At 40.8% G+C, this 20,730-nt stretch overlaps 1 protein-coding gene across 1 annotated transcript in view; it reads left to right on the top strand.

Moving 5' to 3' along the window:
• The window catches only part of SLC17A1 (solute carrier family 17 member 1), a 33,992-nt gene extending 25,912 nt beyond the window's left edge, over positions 1-8,080 (top strand). Inside the window, exon 12 of the mRNA XM_047101206.1 lies at positions 7,943-8,080. Within this exon, the coding sequence (XP_046957162.1) occupies positions 7,943-8,080 (138 nt within the window). The remainder of the gene's footprint in view (positions 1-7,942) is intronic.
• The last annotated feature ends 12,650 nt before the right edge of the window (positions 8,081-20,730 follow it).

The raw sequence follows: 20,730 nt of genomic DNA, 5'->3' as shown, positions 1-20,730 counted from the left end.
TGAGTGCACCTCCAAAAGCTTATCAGGTGAGCTGACTTCTCCGCTGGTTTCCGAAGGCTCGGAGGAAACGTAGCTCCAGAGACAGCCAAAGCTGTCTCCGTCCAGTGGGAGAGCTGGTCTGTCTCAGCCCCTGCTTCGAAGGGAAAGGAAAAACAGAATAAAGACCTTCTGAATACCTGAATCAATACACCAATTTTCACAAGGTTTGGGGGCCCAGATTCAAACTCGACTGGTTTCAAGTACCGTAAGCCAAGAATTGAAATTTCGAGGAGGCCACAGATGCCTGGTAGAAACTAGTGAAACTTCTCCGGAGAAACTCACCCTAAATTCATACTCCAGGATTTTCTCGTGCAGGGAAGTTTAGGGAATGTGATTTCACAATCAACCAAAAATCACCAGACACGTGAAGAAACAAGGGGTCACGTGAGAGAATAAAAAAAATTTGGAATATATCTTTAAAGGTATTTGAAATCTATGTATATATTTAAAAAATGTTTTTAAATGTTTATTTTTGAAAGAGAGAGAGAAAGAGAGACAGAGCATGAGCAGGGGAGGGGCAGAGAGAGAGGCAGGCACAGAACCCGAAGCAGGCTCCAGGCTCCGAGCTGTCAGCACAGAGCCCGACTCGAGGCTCGAACTCACGAACCGCGAGATCATGACCTGAGCTGAAGTCGGACGCTTGACCCAGGCGCCCCTATGTATGTATTTAAAGGAGCAAAAGAGAGGATCAAAAATATAAATAAGAAGCATAGCATCTGACAAAGAACCAAATCTAACCTTTGGTAACCAAGAATATAAAAAATGAAACAAAAAATTTCGGATTAAATGCAGCTAACAAGAGAATTGGTGAGGCTTCTGATTCCAGTAATGAGAGAGTAATTCGGGCCAATTCTGTTAGTAAAGGCAACTTAAAAGGCCGGAAGCTCCATCGTGCCGTATCCTGTGGTAGCACGGCCATCCAACAGCCATCATAAATCCTTCCTTTCTGGAAGCCAGGTTGGGAGACAGACAGCAGCAGCTGGTTTACGGAGGTGAGGCAGGCATCCCGAGGGCTACCTCTCGCTGTGCACTTGAACGCCCTCTGATCGGGAAATCTGGCCTCTGATCGAGGTGATCGAATGAGTGCTCGGCCTTGATTAATGTGTTCTGTGTGGGGTAAGGTGAGTCAATCAGATCTGTGGTGACCAGAAGGGCAGAGCAGGAGGTTAATTATTGCAGCCACAATAATTTTTCTGGTTCTTTTCTTGGCCTTTTCCCACTTCCACGGAGTTAAACATACTCATGCGAGTTATTTTGGCCAACGACATAGGAGATGAAGTTATACGGGTTAATTCCGAAGAGAAGCGTTAAGAATCAGGAGGCCATTCTCGTGCTCTGACACAGCGACTGGTAACAATCACAACGGTGACCGCATCCCTACCGTCCAGGGTCTGGGAACGAGGGGACTGGAGCACAGCTCCCAGCCAACCTGCTGTACACCCCGGTGTAACCAAAACACCCACAAATCTCTGCCATTAAAAGGTACAGAGACATCTATGGTGAAAGATATCAATACATCACTTATCGTAGTTGTTGCAGCAAGGAGGACAAATCTATACGAATATAAAAGACGTGAGCAACACAATTAACACACTTGGCCTAACTGACACATACAGAGTAATGCCCCACTCAACAACCGCAGAATCCTCATTCCTTTCAAGGTGTCCCGGAACATTAACAAAATCTGACCACATACTGTGCCATTATGTAAATCCTAGCAATTGTAAACAGGACTGTGATTACACAAAATGTGTCCTCCAATCACAGTTCATTTATGACAGAAATGAAAGAGAAAAGACCCGTAGAAAAAGCCACGTATATTTCGAAAATAAGAAATGTTTTAGATCGTCAATTGCCTATATTGGCAAGCTCAGTGATTTGACTCGGTTCTTCCACTGAGAAAAGATGGGAAATCAGATTCCAGAGGACCAGTATCCTATAGAAAACCAAAGTGCAATAACACCCAAAATCAATACCGACAGGATTTCTAAGAAGGTCACGTACGTTTATAAAACTGAACAACATAACAGTAAATAATTATTAGGTTTAAGAGAACATCAAAAAAAGAATCAAGTAATACTTGAACTGAATGCTGGTGAAATTGGTACATTTGGAAGTATATGGGACATTAGGGTAATTTACAACTTCACCTAATTTATAAAAGAAAACACCAGAAAAACAACCAAAAATAAATAAACTGAGCATTCGACTCCAGAACTTGGGGGGGGGGGGGGAGAAAAACAACAGAGCGAACCCAAAAGACAAGGACTAAACTAATAAGGGGGCAAATAAGTAAATTCTACAGTTAATAAAACCATAGAGAAGATATATAAACTTAAAATTGGTAACGTGAAAAGATTAATCAGATAAACTTTCTGGAGCAGGATACAAGAGACAAGATTCAAATAAAATGCCAAATGAGAAAAGGGAAATGTTTTCAGGGACAATGTAGATTAAAAGCCAAGAATATTCAGAACAACCCCAGGCTGAAAAGTGGGGAAACCTGGATGAACAAAATCATTTCTAAAAATATATAATTTACCCAAATTGGCTCACGAAAGATCAAGACCACGGATGGACCAATCAAAATGGAAAACCTGAAGTAGAGTTCAAACATCTTGAACCTGAACTCAGGCCGAGGTGGCTTACCAGCTGTGTGCTACCTAATATTGGATAGTTTATTCCTGTTCTCAACTACTGATGTCGGAAATTAAGAAAAAGAATTCTGAAAGCACTTATAAGGCTTGTATAATTTTGATTCCAGAACCAGATGATAGCAACAGAAGAAATATTTAGGCCTATTTAACTCATGAACAGAGATGCAAAAGTCCTAAAGAAATTATTAGTCAACCAAAGCTAAGAGTATATTAAAAAACAATCCCTCATGACCAAGTGGATTTTATTTCGGTAAAGCAAAGATAGTTTAATGTAAGTGTATTTACTGGTATAATTCATCGCATTAGATCAACATAGAAAAAAAACTTCTTTGATTATCTCAATTGGCACATAAAATTCCAATAGCTACGTATGAGGTTTGTTTTTTTTTTTTGCATCCGATTAGCAAAATAAGGAAAGAAAGGAACTTCTTTAATGTGGAAATTATTTTCAACTTTTTTTTTTTTAACATTTATTCACTTTTGAGAGACAGAGAGAGACAGAGCATGAGCAGGAAAGGGACAGAGAGAGAGGGAGACACAGAATCTGAAGTAGGCTTCAGGTTTTGAGCTGTCAGCACAGAGCCCGACGTGGGGCTCGAACTCGCAAACTGCGAGATCCTGATCTAAGCCAAAGTCGGACGCTCAACCGACAGAGCCACCCAGGCGCCCCAATGTGGAAATTTTTTATGCCAAAATACTATAGATTATTTTTACCGGATGAAGAAATTTAAGATGCATTTCTGATGTGGATAGAGGTAGAGTATTACACGATGTGAAATCAGTCAGTCAAAGAAAGACAAATCCCATATGACTTCACTCACAAGTGGAATTTAAGAAATAAAACAAATGAGCAAAGGGGAAAAAAGAGAGGGAAAGAGGCAAACCAAGAAACAGATTCTTAACTATCGAGAACTCACGGATGGTCACGGGGTGGGGGTGACTTCTCACCAGGTAACGTATGGATGTGTTGAATCACTATATCGTACTCCTGAAAGGAATATAGCACTGTATGTTAACTGCTGGAATTTAAATAAAACCAAAAAAAAATTCCAAAAAAAAAATATAAAGCTAGATATTTCATTCCAAAAAAAAAGAAGAAGAAGAACTTAAAGTGTTTCAAAGCAGGTGTTTGCATTTGGAAAAGGTGGTAAAAGCAATTATTTGCATTAGATGATGTTAAGTGACGATGTTTCGTCAGTAATGTAACCTCACAAAGCTTTGTATATGATGGCAGCTGACAGTTTATAAAAGAAACAATAAGGAAATTAAAAAGTTGAATAAAAAATAAGATGCATACTCCTGAAGGTGAGAAATGAGAAAAGGATGCTCATACCTACATTACTTATCAACTTTTTAACACTGGACTGGAATTTCTAGACACTGTTTTAAAAGGAAAGAAAAATATAGATTTAAGAATCAGAGAGAATAAAATAAGGCTTCAGAAAACCAACACGAGCAATAAAAAATAGAAAATGGAAGAAAGAAAGAATGGAGTTCAGTAAGTTTGCTCAAAACGAAATCAACATACTTAAATAGCAGCGTTTATAAATACCAGAAATGTTACCTAGAGGGCGTTTTATATATATATGGCATCATTCACACTACTAACAAAAGGAATTGTTTTGGAATTAGAATACACCCCAAAATATGCAAGACAGTAGTGGAGAAATTTTTTTAAAATACTGACTTTATAAGGGCACCTAGGTGGCTCAATCGGTTAACTGTCCGACTTCAGCTCAGGTCATGATCTCACCGTTGTGGGTTCGAGCCCTGCATCAGGCTCTGTGCCGACAGCTCAGAGCCTGGAGCCTGCTTCGGATTCTGTGTCTCCCTCTCTCTCTCTGCCCCTCCCCCACTCATTTTCTCCCTCTCTCTCTTTCAAAAGGAAAGTAACATAAACATAATTTTTAAAAATACTGACTTTATAACATACTATTAATAACACAACATGTACAGTTATAAGGAAAAACAAGACAGAGCTAGAATATAAGAAAAACTAATCTGGGAGACACTGATGAGAAACTAAAGAGCTCATTTTTTTTAATGAATCAGTTTTTATTCAGAGGCTATAGGATTCTTCTCTGACTTTTTCTAAAAAAAATTTATTGTAGTAAAAGACACATAAATTTGTCCTCTTAATTTTTAAGTGTACGTTACAGTATTAAGAGTATTGTTAACTATGTGTACATTGTCGTACAACGGATCTTTAGAACTTTGTTATCTTGCATGACTGAAACTTTTTCCTCACTGAACAACTCCCTGTTTCCCCTTCTCCTGGTCCTTCTGATTTTTTAAAATATAGGGATTAATATTACAATTTTTTTTTGGTATATGGGTAACCATTAAAAATAGGCAGAATGTGAAACTTTCAAACCAGGGTAGAGGAGAAACATGCGATGCGGAAAACAAAAAAGGCAAAACCCCCTCGATTTGAAAGAAGAAATGATATGTGTGTGTGGGGGGGTGAGTAAGAATATGGTTAATATATAGGAAAGATTGAAAACACAGAAATTGTAGCAAATACGCCAGTGGTCACAATAAATACAGACACACTAACTTCTGTGGTTAAAGGACAAAGTTTTTAAGACTGGATTAAAAACTCAATCCATTCTTAGGCCATTTATATATACGATACCTGCCTAGACAGAAATATTCAAAGTTGTAAGGACGGCATAAAAAAAGAATGAAGCAAACATTAACCAAAGAAAGATGGCATTGCTATGTTATCAGGAAAAAAGTTTTCCTTAGGCAATAATAGTGGAAACAATTGAGGGTCAGCCGCTTAGCTGTTTAGAGTGTGTATTTCTCTGGCAAAACTATCTTATTCAGCTACTTCTAAGCTACGTGACCCAGAAACATTTTCCCCTCTAATTCTTAGTGTCTCCAGCTATAAATGGCCAAAATGACATAGAAACATCATGGGATTTATGGGTTTACTGAATCCGATCATGCATGCAAGTGTCAGACGTTCATATACTCAACCCATAACAGCTCTTAGTCTCATTACCCCCGCACCCTTTGAAATCAGGAAAAACAAACGCGTGTTTGCTATCTTATCCTGCAGCGAAATGCTAGCAAACCCAGTTGCTCAAGAAAAGTTAAGTTACAGGTATATACAACGTAAATGCAGAAGAACAAAATAACATGATGTACAGAGAACAGAGTGTCCCCCTGGGGAGAAAGAATCAAAGTCAGTTCGCACATTGTGGAAAAATCTAAAGAGCAGTTTATCAACCCATACACAAAATACCTATGGGGGAAAAATGAAATTTGTGCAAAGTCCCCTATGAAGAAAACTGCACACCTAGAAGTAGTATCAGTGAAAATACACGAAGAAAGAGGCACAGTCAAGTTTCCATGCTGGACTTCAATTCCAAATCACAATGAACTGTATTAACTTCAAATCATTGCAAACTGTATTATTTGTCGTTGAATTTCTGGGCAGGTCTCGCTCCTTTTCTTGACTTTGCCAATGACCTGCCAAGCGTGGCATGTTTAAATTAGAGAGATCAGTATAATTAAATATATTTAATGTCTAGTCTGGAAACATCTTGTTTTATTTCTCAAGGTCTACTCCTAAATTATATATATATATATATATTTTTTTTCTAAATTATATTTTAAATAAAACCGATGATGATTTGGTCAAGTTGTGAAAAAAATACATTCTGGATGATGAAGTTTCATTTCAAACCGAGGGCATGGATTTATTTAAAAAACAAAAAACAAAAAACAAAAAACAACAGGGGCGCCTGGGTGGTGCAGTCGGTTAAGCGTCCGACTTCAGCCAGGTCACGATCTCGCGGTCTGTGAGTTCGAGCCCCGCGTCGGGCTCTGGGCTGATGGCTCAGAGCCTGGAGCCTGTTTCCGATTCTGTGTCTCCCTCTCTCTCTGCCCCTCCCCCGTTCATGCTCTGTCTCTCTCTGTCCCCAAAAAATAAATAAACGTTGAAAAAAAAATTAAAAAAACAAAACAAAACAAAACAAAAACAAATACATAGTGGCAAACCCCCTTGTAGAAAAATACAATTATACTCCGTTCTCACACCTGACCCCAGAATTTATTCTAGATGATGAAAGATATAAAGGAAGGAAAGAACAATAAAGATACTAATGTAAAATAGGACTTAATAATTATATAAATTTCTGGTTGGACATCCTTCGAAAGCATGACACCAGACATTTAAACCCAATCACGATGCATTATACGTTCAACTACATAAAATTTAATTTTTTTTTAATTTTTTTTTTAATTTTTTTTTCTTCTCTCTTTTTCAACGTTTTTATTTATTGTTGTGACAGAGAGAGACAGAGCATGAACGGGGGAGGGGCAGAGAGAGAGGGAGACACAGAATCGGAAACAGGCTCCAGGCTCCGAGCCATCAGCCCAGAGCCTGACGCGGGGCTCGAACTCACGGACCGCAAGATCGTGACCTGGCTGAAGTCGGAGGCTTAACCGACTGCGCCACCCAGGCGCCCCCATAAAATTTAATTTTAAGCTGATAAAAAAGTTAAAAGGCAAAATGGTAAAACAGATCTCAAACATAATTAAAATTCAATGCCATCTTTGAATATAGATGCAAAAATGAAATAAATTACCTGTGCGAAGAGTCCACCAGGATATTAAAATATATGCCTATGACACCATGATTAAGTAAGCCATTTTCTATGAAAGTTAAAGTGGCTGAATATTACAAGATCTGTTAATGAAACTGATCATATTAGAGGCCCAAAGAGAAAATGAGTTAGGAATAAGGAAAAGGTATTTGATAAATTTTGTTTAAAAGTACTCCAATTTATAGCAGCAAAAAGTGAAAAACCACTTAAATATAAGGAAATAAGGGATGTTTTACATATTTTATAAATCTAAACTCTGGATTATTAATAAGTCAGTAAAGGTCGAATATTTCTTGATATGCAAACATTCATATTTCTTGTTTTTAAAACACGTTTATATTTCTAAATAAAAACATATGCATTCTTGACTTGGGCATTATGTACATCATAATGCCATTTTGATATATGAAAAATTATATGTACATAGACACAAATCAAAAAAGGAGAAAGATAAATGGCAATTATCTTTGTAGAGTGAACTGACAATTTTTTTTTGCTCCTTATGAGTGTGTTTTTCCATGTCTGTAAAGTGATTTGTGCTGAACCTGTACTGATTTTAATATGATATTGAAGTGTGAAAAAGCACCTCAAGCCCACTAATTTATAATTACTTTGCACTAAAATCCTCAGAATCCAGAATCTGGCTGGTTTAAAATCTTCTTCCTGACGGCAGGCGTTAATGTGACAGGCCTACTTTTCTGTCTCATATTTGGGAAAGCAGAAATTCAGGACTGGGATAAAGACAGACCAGAACAAACACGCCTCTGAAGGTAAGAAGAGATCGGCTTGAGGTCCGATTTTGAAAGTGGGGGTGCAGGAGAGGGCAGGGTTGAGGGTACCCCCTGAGCAGACTGTGGTGCTGGGCGGGGTACAAGTTTGGGTTTGGGGGAAGAAGGGGGCCATGTCCAGGTGGGGACAGCACGCAGCCCAGAAGAGGTGTCGCTCTGAGATTCTGGGGAACCAGTGGGGCTGGGACTGTCTAACCTTAAGGGTGAGGAAGAGAAGGGGAAGCTTCCAAGGGGGGACTGGGCAGGGCCCTGAGTTGAGCAGGGAGCGCAGCTGGAGAATGTGGTATCACCCCGGGAGGGAAATATTACCCAGAGGTCAAATTACATAGGGTCTGGAATTTACTAATGGGTTTGGCAAGAGGTACCTTAAAGGTGACCCTGACTAGAACGAATGATGGAGACTAAGGGCACATTCAAGTTCAAAAGAGAATCTGATACTGTGCCTTTCTTCTTTCAACTCTGTCAGAGGTAAATAAAGAGTAGACGTGTGTCTTTATAGAATTATTTCCCCTAATGCATAAATAAGAATTGGAATATGTAGGATATCTTTACTGAACAAACTCCAGTGAATAAAGGGATCTGTTTTTGTTTTGTTTTGTTTTTGCCCTGACAGCGGTTAACATCACAAAGAGATACAGACACACCGTGTACATCCTGACCCAAGAACACACGTCACCAGGGTCTTGCTAAGAACATCAGCTGAGTACAGTCAAGCCTGTAGATAGCAGCTGCTGTTTTGCAAGAAAGACAGAGACTGGAGAGTGCAGAATGCGTGGATCAAAATCCTAAGGACATCGTCAGCAAATCTAAACTGTGGGAATTTTACAGTCAAAGGCCTTAATAGATTTTTTAACAGACAAATTACAAAGAAAAAGAAAAGGGACAGGAGGGGGAGCGTCTAGATCAAAAGTGACTTTAAAAGCATTACATTTTTAAAAACTGGCAACACTATCAGGGTGGAGGGTGGCCAATCCGTAAAGACACGCAGAGAAGACATTGTTCTAAATGTCAGGATAGTTATTACTTTTAAGGGGAGGAAGATGTGATTAGGACAGACCACATGGAAAACTTATGAGGTTCTGGCAATATTCTACTTTTATGTACACAGTGGTGATTAAAAGAGCGTTCACGGAATTACATGTTTGTTTCAGGCAGTTTTCTCTACCTGTGTTTTGGAAGGAAGGAAGGAAGGAAGGAAGGGGAGAGGGAGGGGGACGGAGGGAGAGAAGGGGGAGTGGGGGTGAGGAAGGAGGGAATGTGAGCGGAGGAAATGGAGACAGCAAGAACAAACAGCACTGTAAAAGGGAGCAGATAAATGACACAGTCCCTGTGGGGGAACGTGGATTGTTTGTCTGTCTTAGACTTAGGTGCAGTAGTAACACCTAAGGTGATAGCATTATTCAGTCATGCGGTTTCACCGTGGGAGAGAGGCGCACACGCAGAATGAAAGTATTTGAGTCATCCAGAGAGGATGAAACCCAAGCACACTGCAGGCGTGGGCCTTGGATGTAACCTAGAGTGAATCCGAAGTAGCCCAGAGAAGGTGGGATTTATGGGCAGCCACGTGGCGGGTCAGTACACGGGTTGGCACTTCGTCTGTGCAATAAGCAGTGAGGTTTTCACTTAAGAGGAAGGAGTTGAGAGCGAAATAAAGGAATCAACCCTGGGAAAGGGTGAAATTCACGTTATGAGTAAATGACATGATTGCTTACCTTGCAAATCAAAGTGGGTTGACTGGAAAGCTACAGAAACAGTAAACACACCCGGGAACTTTCCTGATCAATTAATACAGAAATAAATTTTTTCCCATTAAGCGATAATAATAACTGGTTAGCGAATTTATTGAAAGAAATGGTCCAAATGATGGTTGGAGGGAAATTTAGTAGGTATCAATCAAAAATTCACTAGGAGCGCCTGGGTGGCTCAGTGGGTTAAGCATCCGACTTCACCTCCGGTCATGGTCTCGCGGTCTATGGGTTCGAGCTCCAAGTCGGGCTCTGTGCTGACAGCTCGGAGCCTGGAGCCCGCTTGGGATTCTGTGACTCCCTCCCTCTCTGCCCCTCCCCTGCCCATGCTCTGTCTCTCTCTCTCTCAAAAATAAACATTAGAAAAAATTCAATTGACTCAGTATTGCCAGTAGTAAGAGTTCCCATAACGGTGCATCACAAAAATTCATCAAGATGCATTTATATGCAAGGTTGCTGATTAGAAATGGCAAAACTCTGGATCTGGAATTAAACATGTCTTCATTAATTAATTTTGTGTAAGCGAATGAAACACAACCAGAAGCTAAAAACATGGGAGCTCATACAAATTATTTTAATAGACAAACTACTGAGGTTGTCCTTATGAATAAGCACATAAGAAAGCTGGGAAATACTCCATAGGTATTAGCAAAGGTTTATCCTCTATTTCCAAGATATGGAGCTGGGCATAGCTATGGCAGTAATCATATTCAGACCCAAAAATCTTACTTGTTTCTACACAGTTGACCTATTAAAATCTACAAGGTATATTGAAGTTTTCATTATTATCTCTTTTAATTTCCATTTATGTCCAAGCAGCTTAAAAAATTTTTTTTAATGTTTACTTATTTTGAGAGACATAGAGAAAGGGACAGGAAGAGAGTGAGAGAGAGGATCCCAACCAGGCTCCGGGCTGTCAGTGCAGAGCCCAACACCGGACTCGAACTCACAAATCGTCACATCATGACCTGAGCTGAGGTCAAGAGTCAGACGCTTAACCGACTAAGCCACCCAGGCTCCCCTCCAAGCAGTTTTTATTGAACATCCTGATGTTATATTACAATATCAAAAAAGATTCGGTAAGCGTGTCCCCCCTGGAAAGGTTAACTTTGTATTTCTAAAGTTGTCTAAAATGACTGCCCTCTCACATTTCTTGTGTGTGTGCTTGCTTCAGATTCTCTGGAATGCAGTGCCGTCGCCTTTGGTTTCTACCTTTCTGAGCCATTTCACTTAATCTGTGTTTCTTACAAATACTTTCCCCACGCTGAGCACTGTCTCCTTTGCAGGGGTGAGTTTAACCCAACAGCCTCTGTTATCATGACACATACACTTCATGTTTGTATTTTATACTGTATTTTATACTCCCCTAAAACCATGTCCCCCTTATCTCTGTCCTCCTCCTCCTCTTGCTTCCTTGCCCCCGCTAATAATTCCGAAGGTACAGGGAATATTTCAAATGCTGATTGTGCTTACACGCTCTGATTAAACCTTCTTGGAAAAGCTGTCCATTTTTCACTGGAAGGTAATACTCTCTTTTGCTGCCTTCTTTTCCCCTCCAAAACATCTCACCCCTTGGACTTTTCTAGTAACTTTTCTCCTGCCCGGACGGACGGCGCCTGCCTGAGGGTGTCACTCCCCAAACACAGCAGAGGTGGAACCCCCTGTTTACCTCGGCGGCCTCTGCAGCTTCCGTTGGGCGGGTGCCGGAGGGCTGGGAGCTTTAAATCCACCTTGCAGACTCAAGGCCAGGTGACAGCCAGCGCGGGGACCCCAGCACCGGTGGCGGGGTCCCAGAAGCGTCCTCTTTGGCCCTGCTCTCAGTTTTGCGGCTCTGGGCGGAGGAAGCAAGGCTTCTTCAACACCCTGCATCCTCGGGGCACTGGGCCACGAGGCAGCGCTCAGCTGGTCTGCAGAATCCGCAGTATTTGCTCGGCTCCGTCAAACTGACACATTGTTGCAAAGTTGGTCCCTGTCAATTTTCCATCTCGAGCGAAGCAGCCGGGGGAAAATGTCAGAGGGTAGTCACGGTCACGCGTCTCCCCTCGGGCGCACAGCCTTTGTGCACCGAGGGCCTTGGCCCCCGGAATTGCAAGATCGCCTCTGGTTCCCGGGTGCACTTGCTCCGCCCACTTCCTGCTGCTGGAAGGATCCGGCCGCCCTGACCCGGAGGCGGTTTCCTCTCCTGCCCTTTCTGAGGAAGGAGCGGAGCCCAGGCGTCTGGCAGGGAGCTGTGAGTTGACTCCAATGTCACCTATTCTTTGGGTCCTCCTGGTCACTAATTTAGCAAACAGCCCTTGATGGTTCTGGCATGAGGTAGTTCCCTAGTTTTTTGTCTTTTTGTACGTTGGTTGTAGTTGCCTTTGTTTGAGGGTGAGGTGGGGCGGGAAATCAGTAAAGACCACACAGAACTGTATATAATGTCATCAGGACTGCCAGTGGTTTGTGCAACAATAGAAAACTTGGCTTAGAGGCTTTGTAAATTAGATGCCATAATTATGTGGTCCTAAAATCTGTAAACTTGTTGTATGTTCTGTTTTGTTGATATAAAGGGATTTTATTGACCGGGTGGCTTTAGGTGAATGTGTTTGGGTGTGTAAAGACAAGTGGACCCGAATGGCCCTGCAGAATGAAGAATGTCAGAGTGAAGCCACATGGGTGACAGAAAAGGTTCCCCTAGCCGGTGCACCTGTGGGCGGTCACTGCACCGGCCTGTCCCCCTCTGACACTCTCACCAGGATACCAAGACTGACCACCAGCAGACTTCAATCTCCTGAGAGCTTTTTGTGTTAGTTTTAGTTTTTATTCATTTTTATTATTTTTTAATTTTAATTCCAGTGCAGTTAACATACAGGTTATATTAGTTTCAGGAATGCAATACTGTGATTTGTCACGACTGTGCGTTAATCTGAGGTCCTTGCAGGCTTTACAAATGGGCTGCCTCAACCAGTTAGGGCAGTCTTTGACCTTGCCATCATCGAGCTCACACGGAGGGGAAAGGAGAGAAAGAGAGAAACCGACCGCATACAGCATAGACGTTTCCTTCCTAAAAGTTCATTGTTTCTTTATTGTCTTTACTTCATGTACAGATGTTTATCGCGCAGCTTAAGTCGGGATTCAGACTTGTTTTCCAAGTGATTGAGTTCTACCAACATTTTTTTTTGGAATACTTCACATTTGTTTCTTCTGATTTAAAATACCAACTTTTGGTAAAATAAACTTCGATATGTTTATATGTGTTTCTGGGCTTAATACATAGTTTAATATCTATTGTTACAAGGACCTGTTATTAATATAGTGGTTGGTCTAAATTTTTAATAGATGTAACTATCAGAATGATCAAACAACTGTTACCATTTTTATTTTTGAGGATGATAATATGTAGCCTCAGCTGCTTTTAATTCCAGGAAAGTTTATAATCATTGGGCCATTTTAATAAAGACTTAACCGCAGTACTTAAGTTGCACCGAATTGCAATCTAATTGCATGAGATTGCACTAAATCTATTTGGGAGAAATTAAGATTGCTGTAATAGCATGACCTCCCTTAAGAGAATGTAGTAAGACACCCCCCCCCCCCGCCAATGCCAAAGGAAGGTTCACTTTTTCTTCAGCCCAGTGCTACAGTTTGCTTTACGTATTTCCTATGCATTTCTTATCAAATTTAACTTATATTTCCTGAATGGGATTTTTACTTCTTATATTTTGTTACAAGTTTGGGCTGGGATATAGGGAAGATATTGTTTGAATAGATTTATTTTTTTAAACTGAGAAACGTACCTGTGGCCGAGATACCTTGCTAGGATGGTTTGTAAGTTGATTCTCTGGTTTCTAGGTAGATAATCGTATCATTTGCAAATAATATTTTTCCTTCCTCCCTTTTGATATTTTATCTCTTTTTTCTCCCCTCGTTAGTATTCCATTATTCTTTATGACTTTAAATGCATAAACTCCAGTTTTACTTTAATAAGTTGTTTGCTTATTTTTATTTATTTAACTATTAAAAATTTTTAAATGTTTTATTTTATTTCTGTTAATTTTTGAGAGACAGAGAGAGTATGAGGAGGGGAGAGGCAGAGAGAGAGGGATACACAGAATCCAAAACAGTTTCCAGGCTCCCAGTTATTAGCACAGAGCCTGACACAGGGCTGGAGCCCACGATGTTGAGGTTGTGACCTGAGCTGAAGTCAGTCACTTAACCGGCTGAGCCACCCAAAAGTGTCCCTATTTATTTCATTAAAAAAAAAATTTTTTTTAATGTTATTGATTTTTGAGACGAGAGAGACAGAGCGTGAGCAGGGGAGGGGCAGAGAGAGAGAGGGGGAGACACGGAATCCGAAGCAGGCTCCAGGCTCCAAGCTGTCAGCACAGAGCCCGACGTGGGGCTCGAACCCATGGAGTGACCTGAGCTGAAGTCGGATGCTCAACCGACTGAGCCACCCAGGTGCTCCCCCCCCCCCCCCCCCGTGTCTTATTTAACTGGAAGAGCGTATCTCTTAGTTTCGTTTACTTGTTTGGTCCATCTCTTCGCCCCCCTTCCCTCTGGCAACCATCCCGGTTGTCCTCTGTATCTGTGAACCTGCTTCTCTTTTGTTGGTTGTTTTGTTTTGTGTTTTATTCGCAAATAAGTGCAACCATACGGTATTTGTCTTGCTCTGACTTATCCCATTTAGCGTCGGGCTCCATCCGTGTGGCTGCAAATGACAAGATTTCATTCTTTTTTTTACAGCTGAGGAATATTCTGTTGGATAAATACGGTGCGTCTTCTTTATTCATTCATCTATCGACGGACATTTAGGTAGCTTCCGTACGTTGTTCATTGGAAATAATGCTGTGACGAACATAGGTGTGCATGTGTCCTTTTGAATTAGTGTCTTCATTTTCTTCAGATAAATACCTCGATGTGGAATTGCGGAATTCTGTGATAGTTCTATTTTTAATTTTTTGAGGGATCTCTGTACCAGTCTCCGTAGTGACTGCACCAATTTATTTTCCCACGCACAGTGCATGAGAGGTTTTCTTTTTTTCCATCCACATTCTTGCCAGCACTTGTTATTTCTTAGCTTTTTGATAAGAGCCATTCTGACAGGTGTGAGTGATGTACCTCATTGCAGTTTTGACTTGCATTTCCCTGATGATGGTGATGATGAGCGTTTTTTCATGTCAGTTGGCGACCTGGATGTCTGCTTTGGAGAAATGTCTATTCAGGTCCTCTGCCGAGTTTTAAAAAAAATTTTTAATGTTTATTTTTGAGAGAGAGGCAGAGTGTGAGCGGGGGCGGGGTGGGGGGGGCGCAGAGAGAGAAGGAGACACAGAATCCGAAGCAGGCTCCAGGCTCCGAGCTGTCAGCACAGAGCCCGATGCGGGGCTCGAACTCACGCACCTGGGAGATCATGACCTGAGTCGAAGTCGGCCACTCCACTGACTTAGCCACCCAGGCACCCACTCCCCCCGCCTATTTTTTAATTGGAATAGTTTAAAAAAAAAAAAAAGAATTGTGGGCATTCTTTATGTATTTTCGGTGTTAATTTCTTATCAGTACATCATTTATGAATACTTTCTATTCAGGAGGTTGCCTTTTCCAACAAAAGTTGGTGGTTTCCCTCACTGTGCAAAAGCTTTTTGGTTTGATGTCATCCCATTTGTTCATTTTTGCTTTTGTTTCCCTTGCCTCCGGAGACGTTGACTAAGAAGTTGCTGTGGCCAAGATCAAAGAGGTTTTGCCTGCTTTCTCCTCAAGGATTTTGATGGCTTCCTGTCTTACATTGAGGTCTTTCCTCCATTTTGAGTTTATTTTTGTGTCTGGTGTAAGAAAGTGGTCCAGGTTCATTTTTCTGCATGTCACTGTCCACTTTTCCCAGCACCACTTGCTGAAGAGACTGTCTTTATTCCATTGGATATTCTTTCCTGCTTTGTCAAAGATGAGTTGGCCATACGTTTGTGGGTCCATTTCTGGGTTCTCTATTCTGTACCATTGATCTGAGTGTCTATTCTTGTGCCAGTACCATACTGTCTTGATGATTACAGCTTTGTAGTAGAGCTTGAAGTCTGGGATTGTGATGCCTCCTGCTTTGGTTTTCTTTTTCAATATCGCTTTGGCTATTCGGGGTCTTTTCTGGTTCCATACAAATTTTAGGATTGTTTGTTCTAGCTCTGTGAAGAATGATGGTGTTACTTTGATAGGGATTGCGTTGAATACGTAGATTGCTTTGGGTAGTATCGACATTTTAACAATATTTGTTCTTCCTATCCAGGAGCATAGAATCTTTTTCCATTTTTTTGTGTGTCTTCTTCCATTTCTTTCATAAGCTTTCTATAGTTTTCAGTGTATAGATTTTTCATCTCTTTGGTTAGATTTATTCCTAGGTATTTTATGGTTTTTTGTGCAACTGTAAATGGGATCGATTCCTTGATTTCTCTTTCTGTCGCTTCATTGTTGCTGTATAGGAATGCAACCGATTTCTGTCCATTGATTTTATATCCTGCCACTGCTGAATTCATGAATCAATTCTAGCAGTTTTTTGGTGGCATCTTTTGGGTTTTCCATATAGAGTATCATGTCATCTGTGAAGAGTGAAAGTTTGACCTCCTCCTGGCTGATTTGGATGCCTTTTGTTTCTTAGTGTTGTCTGATTGCAGAGACTAAGACTTCCAATACTATGTTGAATAAGAGTGGCGAGAGTGGACATCCCTGTCTTGTTCCTGACCTTAGGGGGAAAGCTCTCCGTTTTCCCCGATTGAGGATGATACTAGCGTTGGGTTGTTCATGTGTGGCTTTTATGATCTCGAGGTATGATCCTTCTGTCCCTATTTTCTTGAGGGTTTTTATCAAGAAAGGATGTTGTATTTTGTCAAATGCTTTCTCTGCATCTATTGAGAGGATCATGTGGTTCTTGTCCTTTCTTTTATTGATGTGATGAATCACGTTAATTGTTTTCTGGATATTGAACCAGCCCTGCATCCCAGGAATAAATCACACTTGGTGGTGGTGAATAACTTTTTGAATGTATCATTGGATCCGGTTGGCTAATATCTTGTTGAGGATTTTTGCATCCGTGTTCATCAGGGAAATTGGTCTATAGTTCTCCTTTTCAGTGGGGTCTCTGGATTTGGAATCAGGGTAATGCTGGCTTCATAGAAAGAGTTTGGAAGTTTTCCTTCCATTTCTATTTTTTGGAACAGCTTCAAGAAAATAGGTGTTAACTCTTCCTTTTTTTTTTTTTTAATTTTTTTTTTCAACATTTATTTATTTTTGGGACAGAGAGAGACAGAGCATGAACGGGGGAGGGGCAGAGAGAGAGGGAGACACAGAATCGGAAACAGGCTCCAGGCTCTGAGCCATCAGCCCAGAGCCCGACGCGGGGCTCGAACTCACGGACCGCGAGATCGTGACCTGGCTGAAGTCGGACGCTTCACCGACTGCGCCACCCAGGCGCCCCAACTCTTCCTTAAATGTTTGATAGAATTACCCTGGAAAGCCAGCTGGCCCTGGACTCTTGTTTTTTGGGAGATTTTTTATTATTAATTCGATTTCTTTACTGGTTATGGGTCTGTTTAAATTTTCTATTTCTCCCTGTTTCAGTTTTGGTAGTGTATATGTTGCTAGGAATTTGTCCATTTCTTCCAGATTGCCCATTTTATTGGCGTATAATTGCTCATAATATTCTCTTATTAGTGTTTTTATTTCTGCTGTGTTGGTTGTGATCTCTCCTCTTTCATTCTTGATTTTAATTATTTGGGTCCTTTCCCTTTTCTTTTTGATCAAACTGGCTAATGGTTTATCAATTTTGTTAATTCTTTCAAAGAACCAGCTTCTGGTTTCATTGATTTGTTCTACTGTTTTGTTGTTGTTGTTGTTGTTGTTTTTAGATAGCATTAATTTCTGCTCTAATCTTTATTGTTTCCGGTCTTCTGCTGGTTTTGGGTTTTATTTGCTGTTCTTTTTCCAGCTCCTTAGGCGTAAGGTTAGGTTGGGTATCTGAGATCTTTCTTTCTTCTTTAGGAAGGCCTGGATTGCTATATACTTTCCTCTTATGACCACCTTTGCTGCGTCCCAGAGGTTTGGGGTTGTGGTGTTATCATTTTCATTGGCTTCCATATACTTTTTAATTTCCTCTTTAACTTCTTCATTGGCCCATTCATTCTTCAGTAGGATGTTCTTTAGTCACCAAGTATTTGTTACCTTTCGAAATTTTTTCTTGTGGTTGATTTTGAGTTTCATAGCATTGTGGTCTGAAAATATGCACGGTATGATCTCAATCTTTTTGTCTTGCTGAGGGCTGATTTGTATCCCAGTATATGATCTATTCTGGAGAACGTTCCATGTGCCCTGGAGAAGAACGTATATTCTGTTGCTTTGGGATGAAATGTTATGAATATATCTGTTAAGTCCGTCCGGTCCAGTGTGTCATTCAAAGCCATTGTTTCCTTATTGATTTTTGATTAGATGATCGGTCCATTGCTGTGAGTGGGGTGTTGAAGTTTCCTACTATTATGATATTACTATTGATGAGTTTCTTTATGTTTGTGATTAATTGATTTATATATTTGGGTGCCGCCACATTTGGCAAATAAATGTTTACAATTGTTAGGCCTTCTTGGTCTGTAGACACCTTGATTATGATATAATGCCCTTCTGCGTCCCTTGATACAATCTTTATTTTAAAGTCTAGGTTGTCTGATACAAGTATGGCTACTCTGTCTTGCTTTTGTTGCCCATTAGCATGATACATGGTTCTCCATCCCCTTATTTTCAATCTGAAGGTGTCTTTAGGTCTAAATGGGTCTCTTGTAAACAGCATATAGATGGAACTTGTTTTCTTATCCATTCTGTTACCCTATGTCTTTTGATTGGAGCATTGAGTCCATTGACGTTTAGAATGAGTACTGAAAGATACGAATTTATTGCCATTATGATGTTTGTAGAGTTGGAGTTTCTGGTGGTGTTCTCTGGTCCTTGGTAATCTTTTGTTGCTTTTGGGGTGTGTGTGTGTGTGTGTGTATGAATATATATATATATATGTATTATATATATATAATACGTATATACATATATAAATATACATATATATTTATATATATGTATATATATATACACACACACACACACACACACACACATATATATATATATATTTTTTCATTATTTCTCCCCTCAGAAAGTCCCCCTTAAAAATCTTGCTGGGCTGGTTTAGTGGCCACAAACTCCTTTAATTTTTGTTTGTCTGGAAGACTTTCTCTCTCCTTCTATTTTGAATGACAGCCTTGCTGGCTAAAGAATTCTTGGCTGCATATTTTTCTGATTCAGCACACTGAATATATCCTGCCACTCCTTTCTGGCCTGCCAAGTTTCTGCGGGTAGGTCTGCTGCAAACCTGATCTGTCCTCCCTTGTAGGTTAGGGACTTTTTTTCCCTTGCTGCTTTCATGATTCTCTCCTTGCCTGAGTATTTTGTGACTTTGACTACGATATGCCTTGTTGATGGTCGGTTTTTGTTGAATCTAATGGGGGTCCTCTGTGCGTCCTGGATTTTGATGTCTGTGTCTTTCCCCACGTTAGGAAAGTTTTCCACTATGATTTGCTCACATAATCCTTCTATTTCTATTTCTCTCTCTTCCTCTTCTGGGACCCCTGTGATGCTGATGTTGTTCCTTTTTAATGAGTCACTGATTTCTCTAATTCTTAAGTCATGCTCTTTTGCCCTAATCTCCCTCTTTTTTTCTGCTTCATTATTCTCTAGAAGTTTGTCCTCTATATCGCTGATTCTCTGTTCTGCCTCATCCATCCTTGCCGCTGCTGCATCCATTTGTGATTGCAGTCAGTTATAGCATTTTAAATTTCATTCTGGCTATTTTTTACTTCTTTTATCTCCGCAGAAAGGGATTCTAATCTATTTTTGACTCCAGCTAGTATTCTCATTATAGTGATTCTAAATTCTGGTTCAGACATCTTGCTTTTATCTGTATTGGTTAAGTCCCTGGCTGTCGTTTCTTCCTGCTGTTTCTTTTGGGGTGAATTCCTTTGTTTCGTCATTTTGAAGGGGAGAAAAGGAATTAATGAGGTGGAAAAAAATTAAAATTAAAAAAATTAAAATTAAAAAATATTCAAACAAAAAATTAAACACACACACATACAAAATCTAATAAATGACGCTAGATCCTAGGTGTGTTTTGGTCTGGGTATTGAAAGTGGCTTGATAGATGAGAGAAAAAAGGGGGAAAAAAAGAAAGAAAGAAAGAGAGAAAGAAAGAAAGAAAGAAACAAAGAAAGAAAGAAAGAAAGAAAAAGAAAATTGAATAGATGGATCAGCTAACAGACTGAAATACGACTGAAATTACTTTGTTTTTCTCTAGAAGTCAAACTATGAGGCGCTTTATAGTCCATAAACTAGGTAGGCGGTGAGACTTGTGTTCTTGAAGAGCGAGGTTGGCCCAGTTGGGCGGGGCTCAGTGTAATGGCTCCACTGTCCACTAGATGGCGCTGCTAGCCTACCGGGATGGATTGGTGCAGTGTTCGTAGATGCATGTGCGTATGCGCATGCGCGGGGGCGGTCAAAATGGCGCCACCCAGCCACCCAGTCTGTTCTCCCGGATCAGCAATCAGCGCATCTGTCCTCTGTCCTCAGCTCTCGTCCACTCCCCGCTTTTTCACTCTCCGTGACCAGGCCCCGGGCAGCACCTCTCTCCCGAGTTTTGTCTCAGATGTGGCTGTTTTCCCCGGCCCCTTACTTCCGAAGGACTGCGGCTTTGACCCGCTCCGCCCCTCTGCAGGAGGGTCTCACCGAGCAATGGCCGAATGAGCAGTGGTCCAATGTTGGCTGCACCCAGGAATGCCCACTGGACCCTGCTGTTGCCGGTGCCCCGAGACTGCGGCCAGGTGCCAGCCCATCC

Source organism: Lynx rufus, unplaced genomic scaffold (assembly GCF_022079265.1).
Source record: "Lynx rufus isolate CCGP_SWC_20201006 ecotype Redwood Valley unplaced genomic scaffold, mLynRuf1.p SCAF_6, whole genome shotgun sequence".
NCBI classification, from domain to species: Eukaryota; Metazoa; Chordata; class Mammalia; order Carnivora; family Felidae; genus Lynx; species Lynx rufus.
Note: the sequence above shows the minus strand (reverse complement) of the source record. Positions and strands in the feature narration are given on the sequence as shown.